The following is a 26,233-nucleotide window of genomic DNA, read 5'->3' on the forward strand; positions in this document are numbered from 1 at the left end:
AAACCTGGACTGACCAGTGTTCAAACCTGGGTTGAACACATGCAAGTCAAATGCCCTCCGCACTGTACTATTGTTCCAACCTCGATCCTTTGCATTTTAAAAGGAGTCTGTGAGGTGTCAGTTGTCTATGAATTTTAGCGTCTTCATAAATGGAATGAGAGTCTTTGGCTTCCAAGTGCCCGTCTAAGGAACCATCTTCCTGTGAACTGAGTTATTGGCAGTGACGAGGCAGAGTCTGTTACAATCCCAAGTCCAGGGCATGCAGGATTAACTGAAGGTCTGAATCGCGCGGGTCAGTACCGGGGGCTCTTGTCTTGCTCATTTAGACAGACGGGGGATGCGGTCAGCGTCACCCAGGGGGACTTCTGACGTTTGTTTATTTTTGTTGTGTTGTTGGGGGTTTCCGTTGTCACCATACCAGGGAATTGTCCCGGGCAGTGCTGGGGATGACACGTGGCCGTGTGGAGCAGTGCAGAGATCAGACTCGTGACCTCCCGTGAAAGACGGGCACTGTTCTTTTTGACTTGTGGGGAAGGGGAGGTGGCTTGGGTTCCTACCTGGCGGTGCTCAGGGGCTGTTTCTGTTGAGAGACCATATTCGATGCCAGAGAACAACCAGGGTCAGTCTTGTGCAAGGCAGGTACCGAAGCCCTGCGCTCTCCTTCCTTCACAGAACTCTGGCCTGCAGGGAGTTTATGCCCCTCTCAGGTGAGTTTGCGATTCCATCTCAAGCCATTCGCCTTTGTTTGCCCAGAGTGCTCTGCCTCAGAGGCTTGGATCGGTTTTGGGTTTGGCCACGCCTTTGGCTTCCTCCTGGTAGTGCTTGGGGCGGCATTGTGGAAGGTCAGTGCCTTAACGCCTGCACTCTCTCTTCAGCCTCTGCCTTCAGATGGTACAAATCTGGCATATTATGCAGAGTATGGCTCTCAGTGCTCGGCTCGGATCTCCCTCACTGAGATACTTATTCGCCTCACTTAAAAGTGCCCACCCTACCACTAATTAGATTGTCTGTCTTTCTCTCCTTAATTTTACTTTTGGGCCATGTCTGGCTTTGCTCAAAGCTTAACTTCTTCTTTTTGGGGGGGTCACACCGGGAGATATTCAGGGGTTACTCCTGGCTCTGCACTCAGGAATTACCCCTGGTGGTGCTCAGGGGACCTTATGGGATGCTGGGAATCGAACCCGGATCTGCCGCATGCAAGGCAGACACCCTACACACTTTGCTATTGCTCCAGCCCCTCAAAGCTTAACTTTTATTCTGTTTTTGTTTTCTGGGTTTTTTTTTTTGGGGGGGGGTCACACCCGGCAATGCACAGGGGTCACTCCTGGCTCTGCACTCAGGAATTACTCCTGGCAGTGCTCAGGGGACCATATGGGATGCTGGGAATCGAACCCGGGTCAGCTGCGTGCAAGGCAAATGCACTGCCTGCTGTGCTATCACTTCAGCCCTTTCTGGTTTTTTTCTGAAGGGGTGTTGGGCAGGGCCACACCTGGCTCAAGGGCTCAGGGCATACTCAGTGCTCAGGGATCACTCCTGGCGGGCTCAGGGGACCACATGGGATGCCAGTGATTGAATCTGGGTAAGCCCCATGCAGGACAAATGCCCTCACCACTGTACTATCTCTCTGGCCCCAAGGCTTACCTAACTTTTTCTCTACTCAAAAATCACTCCTAGCAGGGCTCAGGGACCCTCTGTGGTGGGGGGGATCAAATCTGGGTCAGCCATGTGCAAAGGGAGCCCTGCCCACTGGCCCCTAGAGTGGTGTTTTTGTTTGTTTGCTTGTTGCTTGTTCTTTTTGGGTCATGCCCAGCGATGCACAGGGGTTATTCCTGGTGGTGCTCGAGGGACCATATGGGATGTTGGGAATCGAACTTGGTTCGGCCGCATGCAAGGCAAACGCCCTACTGCTGTGCTGTCACTCCAGCCCCATAGAGTGGCATTTTTATCGGGCGTCTTAACGACCTGAAATTCTTCACTTACTGACTTGACTGCTGGAATGTAAACTTTAAGAACAAGGACTTGGGTCATCACTGATTCTCTTACTGTAGTGCTTGATGTATAGTAGGTTCTTGATATATATGTGAATTAAACAAATTACTTATATATTTGTTTACTCATAGGAGATGTGCATACGGTCACTATCTTTTTGTCCTCTGAGGACGTTTTTGGATCTTTCAGGTTTCTGTGTCTGAGCTCATGAGTGAGGTTGGCCAAACTCCATGTCTTAGATTGAGAGTAGAACCACGTGTGTGTGCTAGCTGGTGTTTTTTTCTCCTGCAGAGGACAGACACTGGGTCCCGTCAGAGTCATGCAGACTTACCTGGCAGGGGAAGTACCGAGAGCGTGGAGGTGGTTTCCTGTGCCTTAGCCTATGCAGCCGGGAGGAGCTGACCCCCGTGATCCTCCCCCAGACGTGGGGAGCTCAGCTGCACCGTCATAGTCTGTCCCAGTCGGGACGGTGTGTGCTCTGCCCTTGATTGCTCTCTAAGAGGAGGACTGAGGGCTGGGGGTGTAGCTCCGCATTAAAGCCCTTCCCTTACATGTGTGAGGCTCTGGGTTTGAGCCCTGGCACCACACATACACACATATACGCACATACAGTCATGGGGGGAAGTGTAGGTAGAACTCAGGGATGTGGTTTAGAACTCAGAGTCTCGGGGGTCTGGTTTCCGTAAAATTACGCTGACATGGGGCCAGAGCGGTAGTATCGCAGGTAGGGTGTTTGCTTTGCACGGGGCTGACCTGGGTTCGATCCCTGGGACCCAATATGATCCCCCCAACAAAAATATTAAGGTGACGTGGCTGACAATTATTGCAAGAGCGGGACAGCATGGTTTCACAAAACCTGCTCTATGTTGATGACAAAAATCTGAATTTCAGCTTGCTCGTCAAGCCCAGGTTCTGCCTTGAACAGAGTTCTTGCCAGCTTATTTTTAAGTCTCTTTGCTTGCTTGTTTACTTGCTTTTATTAAGCGTACTTACTTACCTTCAGCACTTGCTCCTCTTCTTCTCCTCATCTATCATCTATCTTTTGTTTGTTTCTTCTTGGGACACACCTGGCTGCCCGGGGCTTACTCCTGGTGCAGTACTCAGGAATCACACCTGTGGGCTGGGAGGGCCATGTAGGATGCCTGGGACCCTGCGAATCTGGGTTGACCACGTGCAAGGCAAACTCCCCACCTCTGGACTTTCTGCCTCTCCCCCCACCCTTGCATCTTTCTAAGTAAGTTTCATCCAATAAAAATTATCTTGTCTTGGCTGGAGCAGTAGCACAGCGTGTAGGGCGTTTGCCTTGCACGCGGTCGACCCGGGTTCGATTCCCAGCATCCCAGGTGGTCCCCGACACCAGGAGTGATTCCTGAGTGCATGAGCCAGGAGCAACCCCTGTGCATCGCCGGGTATGACCCAAAAAAAAAGGCTGGCTTTTATTCCCAGCTCTGCATGTGTAATGTTCTGGCCTCAAGTTAAGATTTGAGTTGATAGAAAGTCACATGCCGTTGTAGGATGCAAGCAGATATTTCTGAACCTCTCCTCCCTTGCTCCCTTCCCTGGCAACCCAAAGTAATATTGTGCTTATGCAAAGTAATATGTTTGCACGTTGCCGAGCCAGGTTAGATTCCTCCGTCCCTCTCGGAGAACCCGGCAAGCTACCCGAGAGTATCCCGCCCGTGTGGTAGAGCCTGGCAAGCTCCCTGTGGCATATTTGATATGCCAAAAACTGTAACAACAAGTCTCACAATGGAGACATTATTGGTGCCCGCTGGAGCAAATTGATGTACAGGAGGAAAGTGCTACAATGTTTCGCAAAGAGGGGCAGGCACATAGTGTGGCATTCATTAGCTGTGGGGCAGGTTCATCTAAGGAAATACACTAACAAGACTTCTCACTGGAGTCTGTCTGGGTTTAGGGGCTTAATCTGGCAGTCTCGCAGATAAAACAGACTGTCACAAACAGCGTACTGGAGAGAAGTGTCGGGGTGGCATTGGTGTGAGGTGCTCCTGGGCTTTTAGTTCAAAGGAAGGAATGAAGGGGCAGCTGGGAGAGACAAAAGGAGCTTTCTCTTTCTTTCTTTCTTTTCTCCTGTGCTGGTAACATGATAGTACAACATGGAAGAGGTGCAAGGGCTGGGGGTGGAGGGAGAAACTTGGAAAGTTCTGACTGTCTGAAAAATACTAAAGGAAAACGTCTTCCAACCCCTGGTGCGTAATGCACTGATCCTAGCATGACTCCGCGTAATGCACTGATCCTAGCAGGCCCGGAGCCAGAGGCGGGTGGGGATAGGAGTAGAAGGATCGACATCTGTTTATTGACGCTCCAGATTAGCAGCTGGCTCTTGGCTTTGCTGTGTTATAATACGATAACATGTATAATGTGATCCTTATGAATGCAGATAAGCTGTGGTTTGTTCCCTAAGAACAGTGGGCCTCTTGTTTCCACTCAGCTTAAACAGGTATTGCGGCAGTACGATTGTGTTAAAAACTAGGTGATTTGGAAAAAAAAATGAATTTAATAAATTCCTTGGGTTTTTTTTTTTTTTTTTGCTTTTTGCTTTTTGGGTCACACCCGGCCATACACAGGGGTCACTCCTGGCTCTGCACTCAGGAACCACCCCTGGCGGTGCTCAGGGGACTATATGGGATGCTGGGAATCGAACCCGGGTCGGCCACATGCAAGGCAAGCGCTGTGCCTGCTGTGCTATCACTCCAGCCCATCCTTGGGATTTTTAATGTGCGTTTGTATTTGAAGTGTCTTAGGGGGAAGAGAGACTTAAGGGGGAAAAATTGTTTATGGTTTGGATGTGACTTGATGTTTATTTCCATGATCTAAATATTAACTGAAGGCACTCAGAGAAGTACTGACTGTTATATGTTATTCCCCCTGAATACTACAAATGTTAGGGTGCACAGACTTGAGGTGTAAGGACAGACTTTGTGCCAAAGATTCATTTCCTTATTTCTGGGTCTGTAGAGATAGTGCAGTACGGAAGGTGCTTATCTCACACGTGGCTGACCCTCCCCATAGGATCCCCCAGTCTGCCAGGACTGATCCCTGAGCACAAAGCCAGGAGTTAGCTTGCCTCTGGGTATAGTCCAGAAGTCCCCCTCCCCCAGCCCCCTTCTCCCCAATTTTTTTCCTTATTCCTGAGACCTAAAGCGATAGCACAGCGGGTAGGGTGTTTGCCTTGCACGCAGCTGACCTGGGTTCGATTCCTCCATCCCTCTCGGAGAGCCCGGCAAGCTACCGAGAGTATCCCACCCGCACGGCAGAGCTTGGCAAGCTCCCCGTGGCGTATTGGATATGCCAAAAAAGTAACAAGTCTCACAATGGAGATGTTACTGGTGCCCTCTCGAGCAAATCAATGAGCAACGGGGTGACAGTGACAGTGATTCCTGAGGCCAAGTTTTTTCCCCAGTGTTCAGAGACACAAATAGCCCCAACTTTATTAGTACCCCAGCTTGGGGGAGCCAGTAAAGCATGTTTTTACAGGTTCTTGGGCACTAGATGTCACTATTGTTCCAGTACGGAATTCCTGCATATTCACTAAGGCATTGTAGCGTTTCCAAACACTTTTCCCTAACAGGCTATAAGAGGCTGAACGCAAGGAGAAAAGATTGAGGTGGGGGGGCTGCTCCTGGTGGAGAGAACAGAGCAAGAAGAAGTAACGTTAGCGGCAGATTGCCTGTGCTTGCTTGTGTTTGCGTGGAGCCCATTCCTGTTTGTGCTCTGGACTGAACTGGAGTTGGAGGTGGGGTTGGTCACAGACAAGCCATGTGTGTCAACCCCTCTGCTGGGGCCCTGGTCCAGAACCAGTCATGCTTTTGAAAAGAATTTTCTGGTGTGCTGTCATTTAAAAGGGTGTTTCTTTAAAAATCACTTTGGGAGGGAGAGTGTTGAAATGGGTTTCCTGGCCCCTGGCTATCCACTGGTTTGATACAGAGGAAGAACTCTTGTAGCAGGACTTAAGAGTGGTTCTGATGTTGTCTTTCACCCGCAGAGTAAGAGTCCCCCATTAATGGCTTAAGAGTGAATGCCACTGGCAGTTCCAAGAACGCTGGCGGGGCTGGGCAGATGGTGCACTGGGTAGGGTACTTGCCTGGCAGCGGGGTTGATCCCTGGTGTCCCATTTGGTTCCCTGACCCCCGCCAGGAGTGATCCCTGAGCTCAGAGCCAGGAGGAAGCCCTGAGCACCACCGTCGTGGGCCAAAAATGAGAAACAGCAAACAGAGAAGATAGTACGGTGGGTAAGACCCGTGCCTTCATGCGTCTGATCTGGGTTCAATCCCCAGAGCCCAATATGGTCTCCTGAATGGAGAGCCAGGAGTAAGTCCTGAGCAACGCCAGTGTGGCCCACGCACCAAGGAAAAAAACAGGAAGCATTCTGCAAAATGTTTCTGTCTTCAGGGAAAGCAGGCTTCTTTTTTCCCTGTTCCATCATATTCACCGAGAGTTTTTTTTCTTTTCTGCCCTCAAGGTTGATATAATCTCTTTGATAATAGCAGGTTTCCTGGCTGTGCTCTTAAGGTTTCCCTAAAGAATCGGAAGAGGGGATTTTATATTATTTTGATCTTGGTTTTCCATCTTACCTTGCCGTCACCCTTATTTCTCTTTAAATCCTCCAGAGATTTTTTTTTTTTTTTTGTAAGTAGCCTAAACCAAGAATTTACCACCTTTTTCTCTTTTCTCACCTGTGAACTGGTACTGGTCATGGGGTGGGTGTTTGGGAACCTGAGTTTCCAAACCTAGGAGTACCGCTGGGTTCCATTTGTCTTCCTTCTCTGCATCCCTCCTTGTCCATCATCGTCCAGCTGACGGCTAGTCTGCTTTGCCAAGTTTGACCCTTAACCTGTAACTCACAGTAATCTCAGCAAAGTTGGAATTGCTCCAGAAAACAAGAAGGAAGCGGAGAAGAAACCGGCCGTGAAACCCGTCGATACCAAGAACAAATTCTCCCAGGCAAAGCTGTTGGCAGGCGCCGTGAAGCACAAGAGGTCAGCCAGCCCCGCCCCTGCCCCTCCCCCCTCCGCCCCCCCCCGCCCCCGCCCCCGCCCCGCCCCGCCCCGCCCCGCCCGCCTCGCTGCCTCCCGGCGCAGACCAGGCACCTGCTTCATCGCCTCCGATTTTGTCTCTGGGCTCTTTGGGGCTGTCTGAGGGCCCCCGTGCACGAGTGTCTCTCCTCCTGCAGACGGGCAGCGGAAATGTGCTGTGGCAGCTGCTTCCCTACAGAGGAGGGCCCAGCCCTAGGAGAGGGGCAGAGCCACGGGAGAGCTCCTGATGCATGTCCCGGGAAGGGTTTGTCTGGGGTTGGAGGCAGGGAGGAGGCCGCGTCCGAGTCTGCCGCGATAGGGCAGAGGACGTGACCGTATGGGAAAGGTCCTGTTGATGCTGGCCAGGGACCGGGGCCTTGTCAGGCTGGCCGGGCGGAGAGCATCCCAGCTAGGGACGCGGCTGCCGAGGAGCATTGTAGCTGGGGCGGCTGGAGCCTGGGGGCGGGGTCGCAGCCGGTCGAGGGATGTGATGTTTGTTTCTGGGACACGCCTGGCAGTGCCCAGGGTTTCCTCCTGGCTCGGCACTTAGGGGTCGCTCCCGGTGGGGCTCGGCGGCAGTAGGGGCACCGTCTGTGGGTGCCGGGATTTGAACCTCTGATCAGCTGCCAGGCAAGCTGCCTTACCCCTGGGTACTGTGTCACTCTGGCCCTGCCTAGGGGGTTGGAAAAATCCTTTGCTCTGTTGGCTCCTCCCTCTCTAAATCAGAAGAGGCGCCCCGGCGATTCACTCTGGTCGTTTGGATGAGACTGGCCCTACCGAAGGCGAAATGAAGTCCAGTTCGAGTGCAGCCGGGTCTATTAGGCAAATCGATGAGTGCCCTGGCAAGCAGCCTCGGGTCCCGGAGGGCGTGGAGTGATGCAGTCTGTGGTTTGGCTCAGCGTGGGCAGCAGATGTTCTGGGAACGCTGCTCACATGCAGAAATGTCATCCTGGTGCTCTGGCGGGAGGGAGGGCGGGCGGGCGGGCAGGCGGGCGGGCGGCCGAAGCCTCCTGGAGCCATGGTTCCTCGCTGGTTTCGCAGACCCTCAGGTGCCTGGCCCAGTGTCTTTCAGAATTTGAACGTGGGTCCTTTTTACTGGACCACACCGAGGAAGGGCACCGTAGGCGGAGGGTGTCTTGCGGCTGGCTGGCGGAGGGAGGGTCTGGGGATAACTGCCTCCCTGCGGTAGGCCTGGGATTGCCGTTCAAAAGCTGGCTCCTTTCTGTGGTTGCCGACATGCGCATACCCTCCTTGGGTTTGGAAATGGCATCATTGTTGCTTTGTGTAGGAAAGCAACAAATGAGTCTTCCGGGGCAGGATTTCCACCAATCTACCAGGCTGGGTTTATTAGGACCTTTGGGGACTTCGCTAATATTGCAGATTGCAGCCCGACACTGATTCTGATTCAGTAAGTCTGCAGTGAGCCCCCCAGAGCCTAATTCTTTAAATTCCATGGATGATTCCGATGCCTGGTGTGTGTGTGTGTCTGTTAGGAAACAGGATGTATTAGCGCCCCTGCAGACCCATCGCCGTCTCCACTGAGCCATTCCGAGCCTCTGTGCTTGTTCCCTCCCTGCCTCCCTGCCTTCACACCACTCCCAAATCCAATTTGTCATTCTTTCCCTTTGTTTACTTTTAATTCTGGGGGTTTGGGCCAATTTAGGTTTTGTATGGTTTGGCATCATAATCAGAATATCAGCTTGCATGTTTTTGAACTTTCTAAAAATTATATACCCACACACACACACACACACACACATATATGAGCTGGTTTTCAGTAATGTATTCATTATTTATTTATTGTTGACTTTCGGGCCACACCCAGCCATGCTCAGGGCTTAACTCCTGACTCTGGGATCACTCCTAGCGGGCTCAGGGGGACCGTATGTGGTGTCAGGGACCTAACCAGGGTTAATCACATGCAAAGCAAGTGTCCTCCCAACTGTACTGTCTCTCCACTTGTGTTTCTTTTTTTTTTTTTTTTTTTTTTTTGGTTTTTGGGTCACACCCGGCGATGCACAGGGGTTACTCCTGGCTCTTCACTCAGGAATTACCCCTGGTGGTGCTCAGGGGACCATATGGGATGCTGGGATTAGAACCCGGGTCGGCCGCGTGCAAGGCAAACGCCCTACCCGCTGTGCTATTGCTCCAGCCCCTCCACTTGTGTTTCTTTAGAGCTGCGCTATCCAACGTGTAAGCCGTTGGCCACCTCTGATTATCTATTAAAATAACATTTTTTAATCTAGTCCCTTAGCCACCGTAGGCACATTTTAAATGTTGAGTTGCATGGCAGGAGAGAGAGTCCAGGAAGTGGAGGCAGTTACCTTCCATGCAGCCAACCCTGGTTCAAATCTCTGGCACTGTCAGGGGTCATTCCTGAGCACAGAGCCAGGAGTAGCCCCTGAGCACTGCTCAGGATGGCCCCCTGAAGCCCCTTAAAATAAAAGTCCATTTGCCACATGTGGCTTGAGCTGCCCTGTGGGAGGCACAGAGATGGTGGCACGGTGATTCTGTAGGGTAGTGTGTGCTCGTAGGGGTCTGCATTTCCTTAGCAATTGATGTAGCCGAAATAGCTTGTGTGTGGACTTGCCATATGTGTGTCCTACTAAATGAACAGTCTGCTCATCACCTGTTTTGTCATTTTTGCTCACGGTGGTTTGGGGGCCGGCCATCAGTGCTCAGCGGCTTCTCCCAGCACAGTGCTCAGCGGCCCCCCTGCCCCCGTGCTCTCTGGGACTGAGTTTGGGCTCCTGCAGGCAGAGCAGACGCTCCAGCCCTTTGGCGGGGCCGTCTCCATAGCCCCCTTCCTTACGCCTTTGAATTCCTTCTTATTTCACTGCATTGAGTAGGCTTACCAATAAAGTGAAGGGGGGAAAAGGTTATTCTGCACACCTTTCGTTTCTCTTTCAATATTGTACCAAATGAGGGGCTGGAGCTATAGCACAGCAGGTAGGGCTTTTTCCTTGCACGCCACCAACCAGGTTCAATCTCGGCCTCCCATTTGGTCCCCCGAGCACCGCCAGGAGTAATTCCTGCGTGCAGAGCCAGGAGTAACCCCCATGCATTGCCGGGTGTGACCAAAAAAGCAAAAGTAAAATAAAATAAAATGCTGTTCCAAATGCTTATGACTTTCTCAGCATCAAGAAAGAACCACTTGCTGAACTCCGACCCCGCTTCCCCACCCCTGCCCCAGATAGAAAGAAATTTAATTGCAGAGAGATAGGATGCTCCAGAGAGTTCAGAGCTGCAGGGTTGCCTGTTGGATCCTCTCCCACGCTGTGTCCCGTGGTGTCTCCCGAGGGTGCCCAAGCAGGGCTCCCGGCTGCTCACTGCACCTGTTCCGTGGGAATCTTTCAGCAGGAAGTCCCGCCCCCCCACGCCCTCTGCTCACTCCAGCACTCCCCTCTGATAGCAGAAGCCTGGGACTTCTGGGCAAGGAAAGGCATCGGGAGTCTGCGAGAGGAGAGACGGCATCCGCTTCCTTCTCTCCCAGCACTCTGAGCACAGCACGCCTGGGCGTTGGGAATGGCCGGATACCATCAGGTGCCTGTGAGAGAACCAAGACCTGGTGGTTTTCTGTTTTACCACAGTCTTTCCTGGAGTTAGCTAAGCAAAACTAAAATTCTGTTTGTAGTTTGTTAAAAGATTTGGGGCTGGGGGCTGGAGCAATACCATCGAGGATAGGGCGTTTGCCTTGCATTCAGCTGACCCAGGTTCGATTCCCAGCATCCCATATGGTCCCCTGAGCACTGCCAAGAGTAATTCCTGAGTGCAGAGCCAGGAATAACAACCTCTGTGCATCACCGGGTGTGAACCAAAAAGGAAAAAAAAAAAAGATTTGGGGGAGGCAGAGAGATGGAACCACTGCAGTGGGTAAGGGGCCTGCCGTGCATGTTTGATCCACTGCACCACGAGCCCTATCAGGAGTCAGTGCTGAGCACAGAGCTAGGAGTAAGCCCTGAGCACCGCCACCCCCCCCCCCCCGGAAAAAAAAAGATTTATATATATGTGTTTGTCCAAGAATTGCTAAATACAATTTCACCCTGCATTTTTACTGGTAAAACAGTTCTTTACTCTCTGTTATGATAAACAAAATTTAACTCACAGATTTTTCTAATGTGTCAAGGCCAGCAATGCTGTGAAGTATCACCTATTTCTCACTGCTGGACTTGGTCAGGGTGGAGGGGCCCCGCCTGACGGGGCTCAGGGCTCTGCACTCGGGGGTGGGGCGCTGGGCGATGAACCCAGGTCGGCTACAGGCCAGGCCAGCACCTTGCCCACTGGTATTATCACTCTGATAACTGCTGAATTTTTTTTTTACTTTTAGTCAGTTTTAATGATATTTTCTGACGATTTATCCATTTTGTCTCATTTCAGATACATTAGCTAAAGTTGGTCATGTTCTTTTATTGCTGTCCTCTAATTGTGCCCATTTTTATCTCGGATATCGATTATTTTTATTCTTATTTTGACTTGCTTCATAAGCCGTCATGTGTTAGTCCTTTCAAACTCTTTTGGACTTGCTTCCCCCTATTTTTTTCTATTTCACTTATTTCTGTTCTTTATTTTGTCAGTATCTTCTTTAGGGTAGTCTTGGCTTAAAATTTTATTCTCGGATATTTGTTTAAGTCATCATGAAGTCCATGCTTTTTTCAGTTACAAGCATCCAAAACTATAAACTTTCCTCCGCTTTCATCCCTCATATGTACGTTTCCAACTTTAGTATTAATGCCCAGTGGCTGTCATTGACTTACGAATCAGAAACATTTCCAGAGTTTATAAACCTCGAAGTCATGGACCCATGCTACATTCTTTCCAAGATGAACATTGCCCCCCCCCCCCCGTATGTTTTGTAATACTGGTGCCTCAGTGTCTATAAAATAAACTTCTGAGTCTTGATGGTCTTAGAGATAAAATATGATCTAAAATATGATCATGACCTTATTTTTTTCAAACTGATATCTACCTTAAGTGTGATGTGGCTTCTGTGTACCGAGATTCTTCCGAGATGACTTTAGTGGGCCATGAACTCATTTCATGACCAGTTCTTTTTTATTGGAGGGGGGTTGGCTCACACCTGGTGATGCTCAGGAATTACTCCTGTTGGTGTTTGGGGGACCATATGGGATGCCGAGGATCAATTACGGGTCGGCCGTGTGCAAGGCAAACGCCATCCCCACTGTACTATCACTCTGGCCCCTCATGACCCATGACTCGGTTTTTTTTTTTTTTTTTTTTGGCTTTTGCTTTTTTTGCTCCTGGCTCTGCACTTAGGAATTCCTCCTGGCACTGCTTGGGGTCACACTCGGTGATGCTCAGGAATTACTCCTGCTGGTGGTTGGGGGACCATATGGGATGCCGGGGATCAAATACGGCCAGCCATGTGCAAGGCAAACGCCCTATCCGCTGTGCTATCGCCCCAGCCCCCGTAACCCATTCTTGAAGTGGATTTTTGTGACCCTGCAAGCGAGCTTTGAGAATTTGTGTCTGACTTTGAGTTTCTGTGTAGGCACAACAAAGCAAGCTCAGTAACTGGGTTGTTTGTCTGTGTCTTTATTCATCTCGCTTCACTTGTGTTTGTTTGTTTGTTTGTTTAAATATGGGACGCTTCAGAATTTGCCTGTCATCCTTGCGCAGAGGCCATGCTAATCTTCTCTTTATCATTCCAATTTTAGTATATGTGCTGCCGAAGTGAGCACAACACTTGTTGTTGTTTTTATAGTGTTTTGCTCTCCTGTATCTTGACGTGTTTGTCTTCTTGCTCAGTCTGTGTTCGAGAGAAGTTGGTTTGAACGCGCCCTCTCTGTCGCCGTGCTCTCTTGGTTTCTCTCCAGAGCTCTCTAGAGACCTGACGCCCCAAATTGTGGTTTCTACACAGTGAATCGAGCTTTGTTTCCTCGGGAAGTGACCATCTGTTTCTCTCGCCAGGCTCCGGTTCCCCCTACCGGAGAGGCGTGCCGCCCTCTTTAGCGCTCGCCTTGCTGAATATTTTCCCATTCTCTCTCTGTGCGTTTGTTAGTTCGGGGGCCTCAGCGGTGCTTAGAGGGGGTCAGGGGTGACCAAGGGCGGTTCCCAGTGATCCCGGGTGTTGTGGGTCTAATCCGGGCTTGGGGGCCTGCTGGTTCAGTGCCCGGGTCCCACCCAGCGGTTCTGTGGAGCAGGGTACAGTGCTGGACACCCACTCAGGGGCTCACACGTGCGGACACGTGCGGACCATGGGTTCTAGCCCTGCTCGCGCTCTCCCCGCCCCCACTCTGCTGTTCTTTCTATGGGGTGTTTTTGTTTACTTTTGTGACATTTTTAGGTGTGTCTCACTGATGGTTTGAAATTCATTTGGCTGTAGATTTGTCAGAATTTATGGTGTAGTTCTCTCTCTGTCTTTCTCTGCCTCTCTCTGATGTAGTTCCTGTTCTTTTTTGTTGTTGTTGTTCTTGTTTTTGTTTTTGGGTCACACTGGGCAATGCTCAGGGGTTACTCCAGGCTCTGCACTCAGGAATCACCCCTGGCAGTGCTTAGGGGACCATATAGGATGCTGGGAATTGAACCCAGGTCAGCCGCATGCAAGGCAAATGCCCTACCCGCTGTGCTATCGCTCTAGCGCCTGTAGTTCTTACTCTTACTTGCCTTGTCACTTAAAATATTTTCCCTTGTATTTTTGTTTTTCAGTCAGTCACTGTCACTGTCATCCCGTTGCTCATCGATTTGTTCGAGTGGGCACCAGTAACGTCTCTCATTGAGAGACTTATTGTTACTGTCTTTGGCATATCCAATACGCCACGGGTACCTTGCCAGGCTCTGCCATGCGGGCTAGATAGTCTCGGTAGCTTGTCGGGCTCTCCGAGAGGGGCGGAGGAATCGAACTCGGGTCGGCCACGTGAAAGGCGAAAGCCCTACCGCTGTGCTATCGCTCCAAAACTCAGATGAAACTTAGATTTATGTATTTTATCTCTTTTAGTATCTAGCCTTGCAATTTACTAAGTATACTTAGCAGAACCCAAAGTAAATAACTGTTTTTACTTCACTACAAAATTATATAGACTGAGAGCTTTTAGCTCCCATCACCCTGTCTTCCTACGCGTGCTGCTACTGTCCAAGGCCTTAGTCAATCACGTTTAACGCCGCAACTTAAAGTTTTTTTAAATAACGAAAAATATTTAATAACAGCTTTCATAACAGCTAGATTTTTTTTTTTGTCATGGTGAGCATGGCTGGTGATTCTTGAAATCCATCTGCTATTCCCACCCGAGGGATTGACCGGGACCCCGAAGAACCCAGAGCTCAGATGATACGTGAAGATGAAGCCTGTCACCCCTTCACGGGGTCAGGGGACAGTCAGCCGGAGGGAATTTGGGGTCCGAGAGTCCAGTCCCGTTCACTCCAGGCCGCCCGGGCCCTGCTGCCCACGCCTAAGCCGCCGTGTTTTCTGTTACAGCACAGAGAGCAGCAACTGTGTGAAAAGGCTGAAATCAGACCCGGACCCAGAAGACAAGAACCCAGGTGGGTGGCGCTTCGCTCCTCCCTCTCTCCCCCTGCCCCGCAGACCCACAGTCGCCGGGGGGGACTGCACTGCATCCCCCACGAGAGGCTTCCATCTCCAGGCGAGCCTCCGGGCACTGCACTTAACAGATCGTTGTATGAGCCGCGGCAGCATTTGTGCCCAAGAACGTGTGGGCTCCCCTGCAGGTGTGTTGGAAACCCTCCGAGGGACGGACAAGTGACGCCGTGTTCCTCCCGGAGGGCGCCCGGAGCCCAGACCTGCGCCCGTCATCTCCGTTTCCAGAGTTTATCTCTGTCTCCCCCCGAGGTCACGTTTCTTGATTTCCCCTGGCTTGCTCCCGGTGAGAAGCAGAGTGCCTGCCTGTGCGGTGGCTGGGGTGCAGTGACCCGTGGTGCCCGAGACGGTCTCCAGGAGGGAGAACGCTTTCGGTGCCGTTTACTCTTAACGCTCTGCAATCTGGCTCGGTGTTAAGTTGCGCAAAGTTGTAAGCGAAGGTTGAGTGTTCCCAGGGAAAGGAACAGAAGAATGTTTTGGGCTCCGCCCTGGCCTCTCCGTGGGATTGTGCTAAATAAACATAATGGGTCACCAACAAACCCAGATTTTCCTCTACTAAGCACCCTGAATGGTGGCCTAGTGGCGATATCCTTTTGCTGTAAAATCTGCTTTTTGGGGGTTTTTTTGTTGTTGTTGTTTTTCTTTTTGGGTCACACCTGGCGATGCACAGGGGTCACTTCTGGCTCTGCACTCAGGAATTACCCCTGGCTGTGCTCCGTTGTGCTATCACTCCAGCCCCTGCTTTTGTTGTTGTTGTTGTTGTTTTGGGGTCATGCCCAGCGGTGTTTAGGGGCTTTTCCCTGCTCGGTGCTTGGGTGGCACTCCTGGCAGTGCTCGGGATCAACAGTGCTGGGGGACTAAGCCCTGGCTCCTGCGTGCCAGGCAGACCCTCCAGCCTACTGGGCTCTCTCCCAGCCCTCGAGTCTGCTTCAGGAAGGAGACCTGGGCTGGAAGACACTGCACACATGTGGTGCATGCCAGAGACCTGGGTTCGGTCCCCGAGCACCGCAGGGTGTGCTCCCACCACCCTAAAGAAGGGACGGTCATCCCTCAGCACTTGCGAGTGTGCCCTAGGGTTCCCTTAGCACCGCCAGGGCACATGGGTCCCCACACTGCACTGGACCCAGGCCTAAGCCCTGAGTTGCCGCACCTGGTCCAAAGGGGCCCCGGCCCTCCCCTGCATCAGTGCTTGAGAGGGCTCTACCCCCCCCCCCCCGAAAAAAAAAAAGAGCATTCTGCAGTGTCCCTTCTACTAAAAATCTTTTGTTCAATTTTTCTTTCTAGAGGAAAATTGGTATTCTGTGTTTCTTATGTATCTGTCCAAAGATATGCATCTATATGTGCATAATTACAAATACAGTATTTTTTTTAAATGTTTCATAATGGGCCAGAGAGCTCGTACAGAGTTGCTGCACTTGCCTTGCACGGGCGGCCCCTGGGTGCTCATAGGAGTCAGGTCTGCCAGTCACGTGGGCACGCTGCCATTTGGTGGCGTCTTAGCAGCAGGCTCATAAGGCGTACGTTCCCTTAAACTAGTGAGCTCTTCCTTCCGAGCTTATTTTCGCTTTCCCTTTTGTATTTGGTTCGTGAAGAAGCCGGGCCTGTGTCTGCCCCGTGGGACCCTCCCGTGCTCTCGGTGACTGATCGCTCCCCGCGTGTCCTATACGCCCGGGTCTCGCGCCTTGGCAGTCACAGCTCACGCTTCTGAGAGGCAGGTGGATTTGGGCTTGTTTCTTTTTTATATTTTGGCACAGATACTTCCGTGTTTTTGTGCTTTTGTAATTATTATTACTATTTTTAATAACATGATCTGCTCACTAGCTACTTGTTATTCCTTGGGAATCATTGCGTAAAGAGCTTCGTGCTTGCTCGAGGCTCTGCAGAGTTCCATTGGTTAGGCCGCGGAATAGTCGCCCCGCTCGTTATTGTTGAATATTTATATTTTCCCATGATTCTGTTATGGTTCTCTAAATAACCCTAAGCATGCATCATTTCTCATATTCACAAATATATCAGGTTCCATACTTAGAAATAAGAGCTGTTAGGTCTGGAAGGAGATATATGTAGATATATATATTTGTTTTTTGTTTTTGCTTTTTGGGTCACATCCAGCAATGCTCAGGGTTTACTCCTGGCTCTGCACTCAGGAATTCCTCCTGGCAGTGCTCGGGGGACCATATGGAATGCTGGGAATTGAACCCAGGTCAGCCGCGTGCAAGGCAAATGCCCTACCCGCTGTGCTATCGCTCCAGCCCCACATATATATATTTGTAATACATAAACAACTATTTTTCTTTTTTCTTTTTTAATTTTGGTTTTTGGACCACACCCGTCAGTTCGCAGGACTTACTCCTGACAGGGATCACTCCTGGTGGGCTCAGGGGACCACAGGGGGTGCCGGGAATGAATTGGAGTGAGGGTGATGGGGAGAGAGAGATCTGAAGTATTAATATTTCTGCTAGTTAACTAATAGCTCTGAATCCAGCTGTTTAATTTAACTTTATGGGAACCCTTTGCACCAGTGCATGGAAATGAGAACTGCTATTTCAGGCAGACCCCCTTTCAGACCATCTTTTTGTCATTCTGAACTCCCTTTTCTATACCTTCATTCTCTGGAGTGTGGGGCAAGGCGGGGGGCAGTGCTCAGGGCTATTCCTGGCCCTGTTTGGGGGCCGGCGTGTGGTGCAGAGGATCTGAGCAGGCGCGGGGCCAGCGCCTTATCTCCTGAACGTCTGTCCAGCTTCAGCCTCTTCATCCTTAGCAAAAGCTGAGCGGGAAAAATCCTCTTTTTGCTGCGAGCTGAGGCCCTGCAAGAAGAACATCCCCTGAAGCTTCAGTCCTGGGCAGCGAGGGCTCTGTCCGCTCGGGCCCGGGTCCCAGCGCACTCGCCTGTCCCCCACCGCCGGCTCTCACCCCAGCACGAGCCGTAAATGCACAGGCCAGCCCCATTTGCTCTCCAGTCACGCATCTGTCTGCCTCCCCAGCACATTCTCTGTTCGTAATTTTCGGTGTTCGTAATTTGGTGTGACAATGTGGCCCGTCCTGCAAATGCAGGGGTTGGCAGGAAGCTCCGCCAAGCGGGCGAGATCAGAGGGCACCGTTTTGTTCTCTGTGGACAGTGAGCAGCTTTTGGGAGGGAATCTGTCAGGGCTTTCATCTCCTTTATGAAACTTCCGAGATAATTAGGGGTTTGGGGTTTTTGCTTGAACTGCACATCTCACAGTGCTCCGGATCCCTCGGTCACATTTCTGTGGCTGGTCCCCCTCCTCCCCTTCGTCCGCCTCTAGGCTCCATCGCTCCTCTGGACTTGATCCTAAGGTAGACCCTGAGATTCAGTTCACACCTGAAATAGTTAACAAAATGACTTGCCTTCCTGAGTAAGTAAGTGACCTTAGGTGGCCACTGATTCTTAGCCTTATATATTCTCAAGTTTATTTTTAATTTATTTATAGTTTACGCCCTTATTTTTTAGTTTATGTAATATTTTTAGTTTAATTTTAGGTTCTTTCTAACTCACACATTTATTTGGCGGGGCAGGGGGTGTATTTGGACCACACCCAGTAGTTCTCAGGAGCCATTCGAGTCGTTTTGTGCTCAGAGGTCACTCTTTTTTTTTTTTTTTTTAAATTCAAGAAATATCATATATTTACTCTGAAAATATAAAGTCTTATAATTACTATAATTCTTTTTTTTTTTTAAGTTTTAGAAAAGTTTTATTTTTTTTTTTATTTTTTTTTTAATTTATTTATTTTTAATTAGAGAATCACCGTGAGGGTACAGTTACAGATTTATACACTTTTGTGCTTATACTTCCCTCATACAAAGTTTGGGAACCCATCCCTTCACCAGTGCCCATTCTCCACCACCCGTAAACCCAGTGTCCCTCCCACCCTCCCCAATCCCATCTCCCCCCCACCCCACCCTGCCACTGTGGCAAGGCATTCCCTTCTGTTTTCTCTCTCTAATTAGCTGTTGTGGTTTGCAATAAAGGTGTTGAGTGGCCGCTGTGCTCAGTCTCTAGCCCTCATTCAGCCCGCAACTCCCTTCCCCCACATGGCCTTCGACTACAATGTAGTTGGTGATCGCTTCTCTGAGTTGACCTTTCCCCGGAACGTGAGGCCAGCCTCGAAGCCATGGAGTCAACCTCCTGGTACTTATTTCTACAGTTCTTGGGTGTTAGTCTCCCACTCTGTTATTCTATATACCCTAGATGAGTGCAATCTTTCTATGTCTGTCTCTCTCTTTCTGACTCATTTCACTCAGCATGAAACTTTTCATGCCCATCCACTTGACTACAAAATTCTTGACCTCCTTTTTTCTAACAGCTGCATAGTATTCCATTGTATAGATGTACCAAAGTTTCCTCAACCAGTCATCCGTTCTGGGGCATTCGGGTTTTTTCCAGATTCTGGCTATTGTAAACAGTGCTGCGATGAACATACATGTGCAGATGTTGTTTCGATTGTACTTTTTTGCCTCTCTGGGATATATTCCCAGCAGTGGTATTGCTGGGTCAAATGGGAATTCAATATCTAATTTTTTGAGAGTCGTCCATATTGTTTTCCAGAAGGGCTGAACCAGTCGGCATTCCCACCAGCAGTGAAGAAGGGTCCCTTTCTCCCCACATCCTCTCCAACAGCGGTTGCTTTTGTTCTTTTGGATGTGTGCTAGTCTCAGAGGTCACTCTTGATGGGACTTGGGGACCATAAGTGGTGCCAAGTATTGACACATTGTAACCTTGGCTTACGTGCCAGGCAAGCCCCTAACCCCTGTACGGTCACGCCAGCCCTACTTTCTTTATGGCTATTTTTATGATTATTACTCATTTTTGGTTTGGGGGCCACGCCCAGTGCCAGGGCTTACTCCTGGCCCAGCACACATGAATCGATCCTGGCGGGCTCAGGGAATCATGTGGGGTGCCAGAGGTCACCCTCGTCCCGCCACATGCCAGGCGAGCACCTTGCCCGCCACACTGTCTCTTCCGCCCCTATTTCCTTATTTTGAAATTCTCTTTCCCTTCCCCCTTTCCATCCAGGTGTGACTCCCCCAAAAAAATAAATAATAATGACAAAGTTCTTTTGCTTCTTTCGTTGGCTTGGGGTTAATCCCGAGTCCCCAGGGGACTGTTGGGCTGGCACCAGGCCTCCCGCAGACCCTGTGAGGCCCCTGGATCCACCCTCCTGTCTTGTCGCTGGCTCTCACGGGCGCTGCCGTGTGCCGGCGTGAGCCCTCCTTTTGCTTCTCTCTGTGTAAGAACGTCCTGGGAGCCAGAGAGGCGGGACCCCGGCCTCACCGTGCTGGCCTCTGCCTCATCCTTAACTTCGCCCTGGGTGGGTTTTTTTTTTTTTTTTGCTTTTTGGGTCACACCTGGCAATGCACAAGGGTTACCTCCTGGCTTTGCACTCAGGAGTTACTCCTGGCGGTGCTCAGGGGACCATATGGGATGCTGGTAATCGAACCCGGGTCGGCCGCGTGCAAGGCAAACGCCCTACCCGCTGTGCTATTGCTCCAGCCCCTGGGGTGTATTTTTTTTCCCCCTTTCTCCTGATCTCATGTACTTGGAACCATGGATCTTTTCCACATTTATGTAAGAAGCACGCGTCTATTTAGTCGAAACACGGCAAGGTAATTTGCCCGTCAGCCCGACACAGATCTGAACTGGAACTGGCTCTGCGCCGAGCTCTGTTATCCTCTTGCGTGATCTTTTGATTCAGATTGAGTTGATGGCTTCTAAGTGGCTTCCGCCGAAGCCAAGTAATCTGACTTTCTTCATCAGGAGGAGGGGGGCTGGACTGTGGCGGGGATCAGGAGGGCTGGGAACCCCGAGAAGGGGCCACCGTGGGCTGAAGTGGACTTGTCCCCTCCCTGTGGCCTCCTGTGTTCAGACGGAGGCTTTGGGTCCCTCGGTAGAAGAGTGACTGTGGGTTCCCGAGAGGACTGGAGAGATGGCGCCGTGGGTAGGTTGCACGCCTTGCACACAGCACACCCAGACCCGGCCCGGAGCCCCCCAGGTGTGGGCCCCAAGCTCTGCCTGGAGTGATCCCTGAGCACAGAGCTGGGAGTCAGCCCTGAGCACTGCCGGGTGTGGCCCCCAAACCAAAACAGACTGTGAAAAACCAGCTTCTCGGTGGCCTCGTCTTAAACTGTACCTCGCCCGGGCCTGCAGTTCTCTGGGCGCTGCAGTGGGTCAGGTGGGTCGGGCGGGTCAGGCGGCCGGGCAGAGGGGCGGTCTGCTGCCCTCCCAGCACCCGGTGACGCCCTCGCCCCTCTCTTGCAGAGGCCGCCCCCTGCATGGCGCTGAGCGGCCCGTCCCTGAGCGGCCCCTCCATCCACTGCCCGTCCGCGGCCGTCTGCATCGGCATCCTCCCGGGCCTGGGCGCCTACTCGGGCAGCAGCGACTCCGAGTCCAGCTCCGACAGCGAGGGCACCATCAACGCCACCGGCAAGATCGTCTCCTCCATCTTCCGCACCAACACCTTCCTGGAGGCCCCCTAGCCCCCGTGGGCCCCGGACTGGCCAGCGGCCCGCGGGCACCGTTCCCCCCAGCCTCCGGCGGCTCCGGGCCTGCTCCCCGTGGGCGCCGTGGCCTTGTGACCCTCGTCGTTAAACGTGCCCGACTCCACTCAGCCCGGCTGGTGTTGATTCCTCTTCCCGCCTGCCCCTCGCCCACGCTGGGACACCCCTCCCGGGGGTGGGCTTCGCCTCGTGCCTCGCACACAGACGCACGGGGCGGTTGTGGGTCCGATTCTGACTTTCCGTCCAGAGGCATGAGGCCGCTTGCCCCTAGGGCACCGTGGCACCATCGAGCCTGGGCGCGGGGGCGGGGCTGCTGGCCGCTGCAGGAGATGAGGCGGCACCACGTCCCTCCGAACCCGTCACTCGCAGTGTGCTTCTCTCTCCCTCGTCTCTTTGGGGGTTTCTCAGGGCTCCTGGCCGGGGTCGGAGGAGCCCCTCCGGGTCAGCCACACGCCAGACACGCACCTTAACTCCGGTGCTTCCTCCCCCCGTCCCCTCCCCCCCTCTCGCCAGGCAGCTCCGGGAAGCAGGCACGGGCAGGCTTGGCCGGAAGTCAGGAGTGCCGGGAGGCAGGTGGCCGGGGCGGCTGATTCCCGGCGGCTGGAGGACGCCCGCTGTTTGTTGACTGCCCACCGTGGGCGGCACCTGCACGCGCCCCAGGACCCGACGCGCGAATAGCGGTGGCTGCTCGCGGCGGAACTATTTCTAGCCCGGAGGTGCTGCCCTCGTCTCTGCCCCGCTGCGCTCTCCCTGCCCACACACCGCGGCCCCGGGCGCCGGGAGCCGAGACCTGGCTGCCGGCGCCCCCTCGCACGCCCGAGCGGAAGGCACGGAGGCGGGCACAGGCCGCCCGGCTCACCCCGGCCCCAGGCTCCCGCGTGGCCTGTTTCTCCTCCCGGGGTGCGAGACGGGAAAGGAGCCGCGCTCCGACCGTGTTGGCACTGTGACGCCTTGCCGTCCCCGTGGGCAGGGAGGCCCTGGCGCGCTTCCAGCCGGCTCCCCTCCCCGTCCAAGGCGGTGACAGTCCTGCTGCCCGTTGGCAGATGGCGGCTCCCTGTCACCCATCACCGACGCCTCGCGAATTCTGCCTCCGTCTCGGAGCTGCTCCGAGCTAATTGCTCCCGACTGTCGGCCCGCCCCGCCGCCTCTCTCCCAGCCCCAGACGTCTGGGCGGAACGGTGGTGCGGGCACCTTCAGCGTCTCTGCCTCCCGGCCCGTGCAGGCGCGCTGTCACCGCCCGTTTCAGGAGGCGGCCGCAGAGCCCGTCCCCGTCATTCGCGTGGCCTGACTTCCAGGAGGCCGCCGTTGCTGCGCCTCGGGGACGGGTGGTGCCGGGAGAAACCGACCGCAGCGTCGCAGGGGTTCAGCACCCATATCAGAGCGATATTTACAGCAGGGAGGGCACTGACCACGCGTGTGGCCAACCCAGCTTCGATCCCTGGCTCCCCATATGTTTCCCGAGCCCCGCCAGGACGGATCCCTGAGCACAGAGCCAGGAGTAAGCCCTGAGCAGAGCCAGGTGTGGCCCCAATGCAAAGCAGAACAAAGGGGAAAAACGACCTTAACGAGCTTAACGTGAAAGCTCCTAAAAGCAGGCCCTGGCTCTCTTGCCTGTCAGACATGGCGCCTGACGCTCTCCACGGTCGCCCTGTTAGCTTGCTGGTGTTGAGGCTCGTCAGACCGAGACTCCTGCCCGTGGTGTCTGGGGCGGGACCCAGGGTCCCTGGGGTCTGCAGAGGTGCCCCGCAGGACAGAGTCGGGGTCTGCGGGAAGCGTGGCTAGCATAGCGGGCTGGTTCTGCCCAGCAGAGGACAGCAGTCTGAGGAGGCATCCAGCGGGGGGCCAGAGGAGAATGGAAAAAGAAAGGAAGGGGAAAAAAGAAAAGGAAGGGTTGGCTCAATTCCTGGCTGCAGGGCGCCGCTCTCCTCCCGCGTGCAGCTGCCGTTCCATAGCTGGGTAAGAAGGAGATCAAAGTTGGGGGTCCTGAGTCCCTGGTCAGCAGCAGAGCATCTGCCCTGCATGTGAGGCCCTGGATTACACACACACACACACACACACACACACACACACACACACACACACACACACACACACACACACACACACACACTAGGGATGGGCCCCAAGTCCCTGGTCAGCAGCAGAGCATCTGCCCTGCATGTGAGGCCCTGGATTACACACACACACACACACACACACACACACACACACACACACACACACACACACACACACACACACACACTAGGGATGGGCCCCAAGTCCCTGGTCAGCAGCAGAGCATCTGCCCTGCACGTGAGGCCCTGGATTACACACGCACACACACACACACACACACACACACACACGAGATGGGCCCCAAGTCCCTGGTCAGCAGCAGAGCATCTGCCCTGCACGTGAGGCCCTGGATTACACACACACACACACACACACACACACACACACACACACACTAGGGATGGGCCCCCTGGCAGCAGGCTCAGCGCCCCTGAATCATGGGATGCTTTAAGAAACCTCGTCTAGCTCCTGTTCCCAGCCTTGCTCGGGACCAAGGCGGAGCGAGACACACGCCCTCTCTACCCTCTCCACTGTCCTTTCACCCTGGGCTCTGTCACCTTCCCCGAGTGGGAGGAAGAGAACCGGAAATGCAGAGCTTTTGCCTCTGGGAGAAGCTGGAACACGGCTATAACCAGTGTCACCAGGCCCGGTGACTTGTATCACGCCAGCTTTTTCCAGGAGCATCCCAGACGGGGAGTCAGGTGCCCAACCGGGGGCGACCCGCTGACGTGTCCATGTTAAGTTCCACCTCCTGAGCTCTGTCCAGCTGCCTCCTTCCATCCTGAGAGGAGCTCCACTCCCCCGAGCCCGGCCCTGCAGCCCATTGGCATCTGCTGCTCCCTGGGAGACCAGCCGAGTTCCACTCTGCAGAGCCGTGCCAGGGTGGTGGGAGCCGGGAGCCGGGCACCGCGCCCTTAAGTTCTCCCGGGCCCCTCCCTTCCGGGCAAACAGGGTTTTCGGCGAAAGTGAAGGTCTGATTTAGACACTCGCAGGGCTGCCCGGCACGTGGTACGTAGTAAGTGGTCGGCACCGTCGTTAGCACCGTTGCCCCGGGCCCCGCCCGCCTCAGGCAGGGCTCCCAGCAATGGTCCTTTGTGGCAGCTGCTTCCCACGCCGCCGGCATTCCTCAGCCTCAGCTAGAACACTGACAGGAGGAAGGGTCAGGTCCGCCCGGCAGAGCCCCGCCACCAGCTTCTGTGCGCTTCCCTCTCCGCTAAATGTTAATTGCTGTGGCACACCCGGTTCCTTGGCGCGGGCGGCCCAGCCGTGGGTATTACGGCTCAGCTGTCGGCTTCAGCCCCTCCAGAAAAACAGGAGGACTCGGTGGCATTGCTCCGGCGCGCCCGGCCCACTGAACGAGGAACAATGCAGACGGCAGGCAAGGGCTGCTCGGTGGGAGGCTAAGGTCCTGGCAACACGCCGTAGTCACAGGTTGGATTGCAAGAAGTCAGTCGCACAGCACATTCCTGCCTTCGCAGGGCTGGCAAGGGCTGGCATCTCTGCCTGCTTCTCTGCAGGGACAACTATTGAGGGGGAGGGAGACGGCCCGGGCGAAACCAGACAGAAGGACAGAAGGTGGCCACAGCATCAGAACTCCCGGAACTGCACAGTGGGGCAGCCTGACACCTCCAAGTCATGCCCAGTGTTCTCTCTCCGTGCTTCTCTCCTGTGTATTCCGAGGGTCAGTTCTACATGCCACGCGCTGTTTGCACACTGGCAGACTGTGCTTGTGGACTCGGGTGTCTTATCCTATAAACCTTTCAGCGAGGGCTGGGGAGATGGTCTGGCCTCCCAAGCACTGAGCCAGGAGTCGCCCCCACGTGTGGCCCAAAGCTTAAAAGAAAAAATTTTAAAAGGCTGGTGAAGTAAGCCCTTCCCTGCACTTCCTAGAGACCAAAATCCGTGGTGGGTTGAAGGATTCACAGGAAGTCCCAAGCCAGCTTTTCAGTGGAGCCTGTAGGTCGAGAGAGGCTGCCGTGACCAGTGTAAAGGCCAGCGCAGACCTCCGGGTGATCAAGGCTGAAGGACTCAGCCTTGATGTTGTCTTCAGCCTGCTGCAGGCACGGTGCAAAACCCAAGTAGCAAGACCCGTGAGAACTCAGGCTTTGCATGCGGGACACTCGGGTTTGAGCCCCTGCGCTGCATGGTCCCCGGGATGCAGCTGGGCATACCCAGAATAGCCGAGACGGCGGCATTAGGCTTGGTTTGGAGCCCCCATGGCACAGCAGTGCCGTTTCAGGTGTGCGAGTCATGGCGGCGTTTGCCAGGCTGCAAGTGATCCATTGTTACCAAGTTTATCTGCCCTCGGCAACTCTGAAACGCATCATCAGCTAGTAATGACCGTAGCCTCCATCCCACAGAGAGGCCACTGGGACTTGGTTAACTGTGGTTTCCGTGGTGACTGTAGCCTGGTTCAGGGTTCGGACTCTGGGCCTGAGCAGTGGTACAGAGGCAAGAGAGCTCACTTTGCATGCGACCAGCCCAGGTTCCATCCCCGTCACCCTGTCTAGTGCTCCTGAGACCGACAGGAGTGATCCTTGAGCTCAGAGCCCCGAGTAAGCCCTGAGCATCACCAGGTGTGCCCCCCTCCCCAAAGAAAGAAACAAAAGCTCAGACTTCGCTTCCCTGAGGACTCGACAGACTGGGGTAGAGGGTTTGTCTCACCGAGCAGTGGGGAGAAAGCACCAAGACAACTCTGCGTCCATGTAACGCAGCCGCGACACCGGAGCCCAGCCAGCTAGGGTGACCTCCCCCGCCCCCGTGCAAGGCGGGGGCTCCCTCTGCACGGCCCAGTCTCCTGCCGACGGTTGGCGGGGGGGGGTCTGGGTGAGAAGTGCTCACCCCGAGAACCAAAGTGGGAATGTCGCCCCTGGGTGTTTTCCAGCCACCTCGAGATGGCCGTGGGGTCCACTGGCAGGTCGGGATGAAGGTGCCTCCCACAGTGAACACCACTTCCTGCCTGTGCTCCACCCACAGCGGCCCCCAGCACCCGGCGGCCAGAGCTGCTGTCAAGCAGGGTGTGTCAGGACAACCCAGCAGGAAGGACAACTCTGCGGGCAGGAAGACGCGCCGAGCTGCGGAG

At 53.6% G+C, this 26,233-nt stretch overlaps 1 protein-coding gene and 1 non-coding gene across 4 annotated transcripts in view; one reads left to right on the forward strand and one right to left on the reverse strand.

Moving 5' to 3' along the window:
• The window catches only part of PSME3IP1 (proteasome activator subunit 3 interacting protein 1), a 37,982-nt gene extending 16,778 nt beyond the window's left edge, over positions 1–21,204 (forward strand). For all 3 annotated transcript variants that reach the window (XM_055145184.1, XM_004600646.2, XM_055145183.1), the window contains exons 5-7: positions 6,856–6,989; positions 14,458–14,522; positions 20,855–21,204. In XM_055145184.1, coding sequence (XP_055001159.1) covers positions 6,856–6,989; positions 14,458–14,522; positions 20,855–21,072 — 417 coding nt within the window. In that variant the 3' untranslated portion in view covers positions 21,073–21,204. The remainder of the gene's footprint in view (positions 1–6,855; positions 6,990–14,457; positions 14,523–20,854) is intronic.
• On the reverse strand, positions 12,619–12,724 carry LOC129406952 (U6 spliceosomal RNA). The gene has a single exon (XR_008631359.1). It is a non-coding gene; the product is annotated as a U6 spliceosomal RNA (small nuclear RNA).
• Positions 21,205–26,233: the final 5,029 nt, after the last annotated feature.

Source organism: Sorex araneus, chromosome 8 (genome assembly GCF_027595985.1).
Source record: "Sorex araneus isolate mSorAra2 chromosome 8, mSorAra2.pri, whole genome shotgun sequence".
In the NCBI taxonomy this organism is placed as follows: Eukaryota; Metazoa; Chordata; class Mammalia; order Eulipotyphla; family Soricidae; genus Sorex; species Sorex araneus.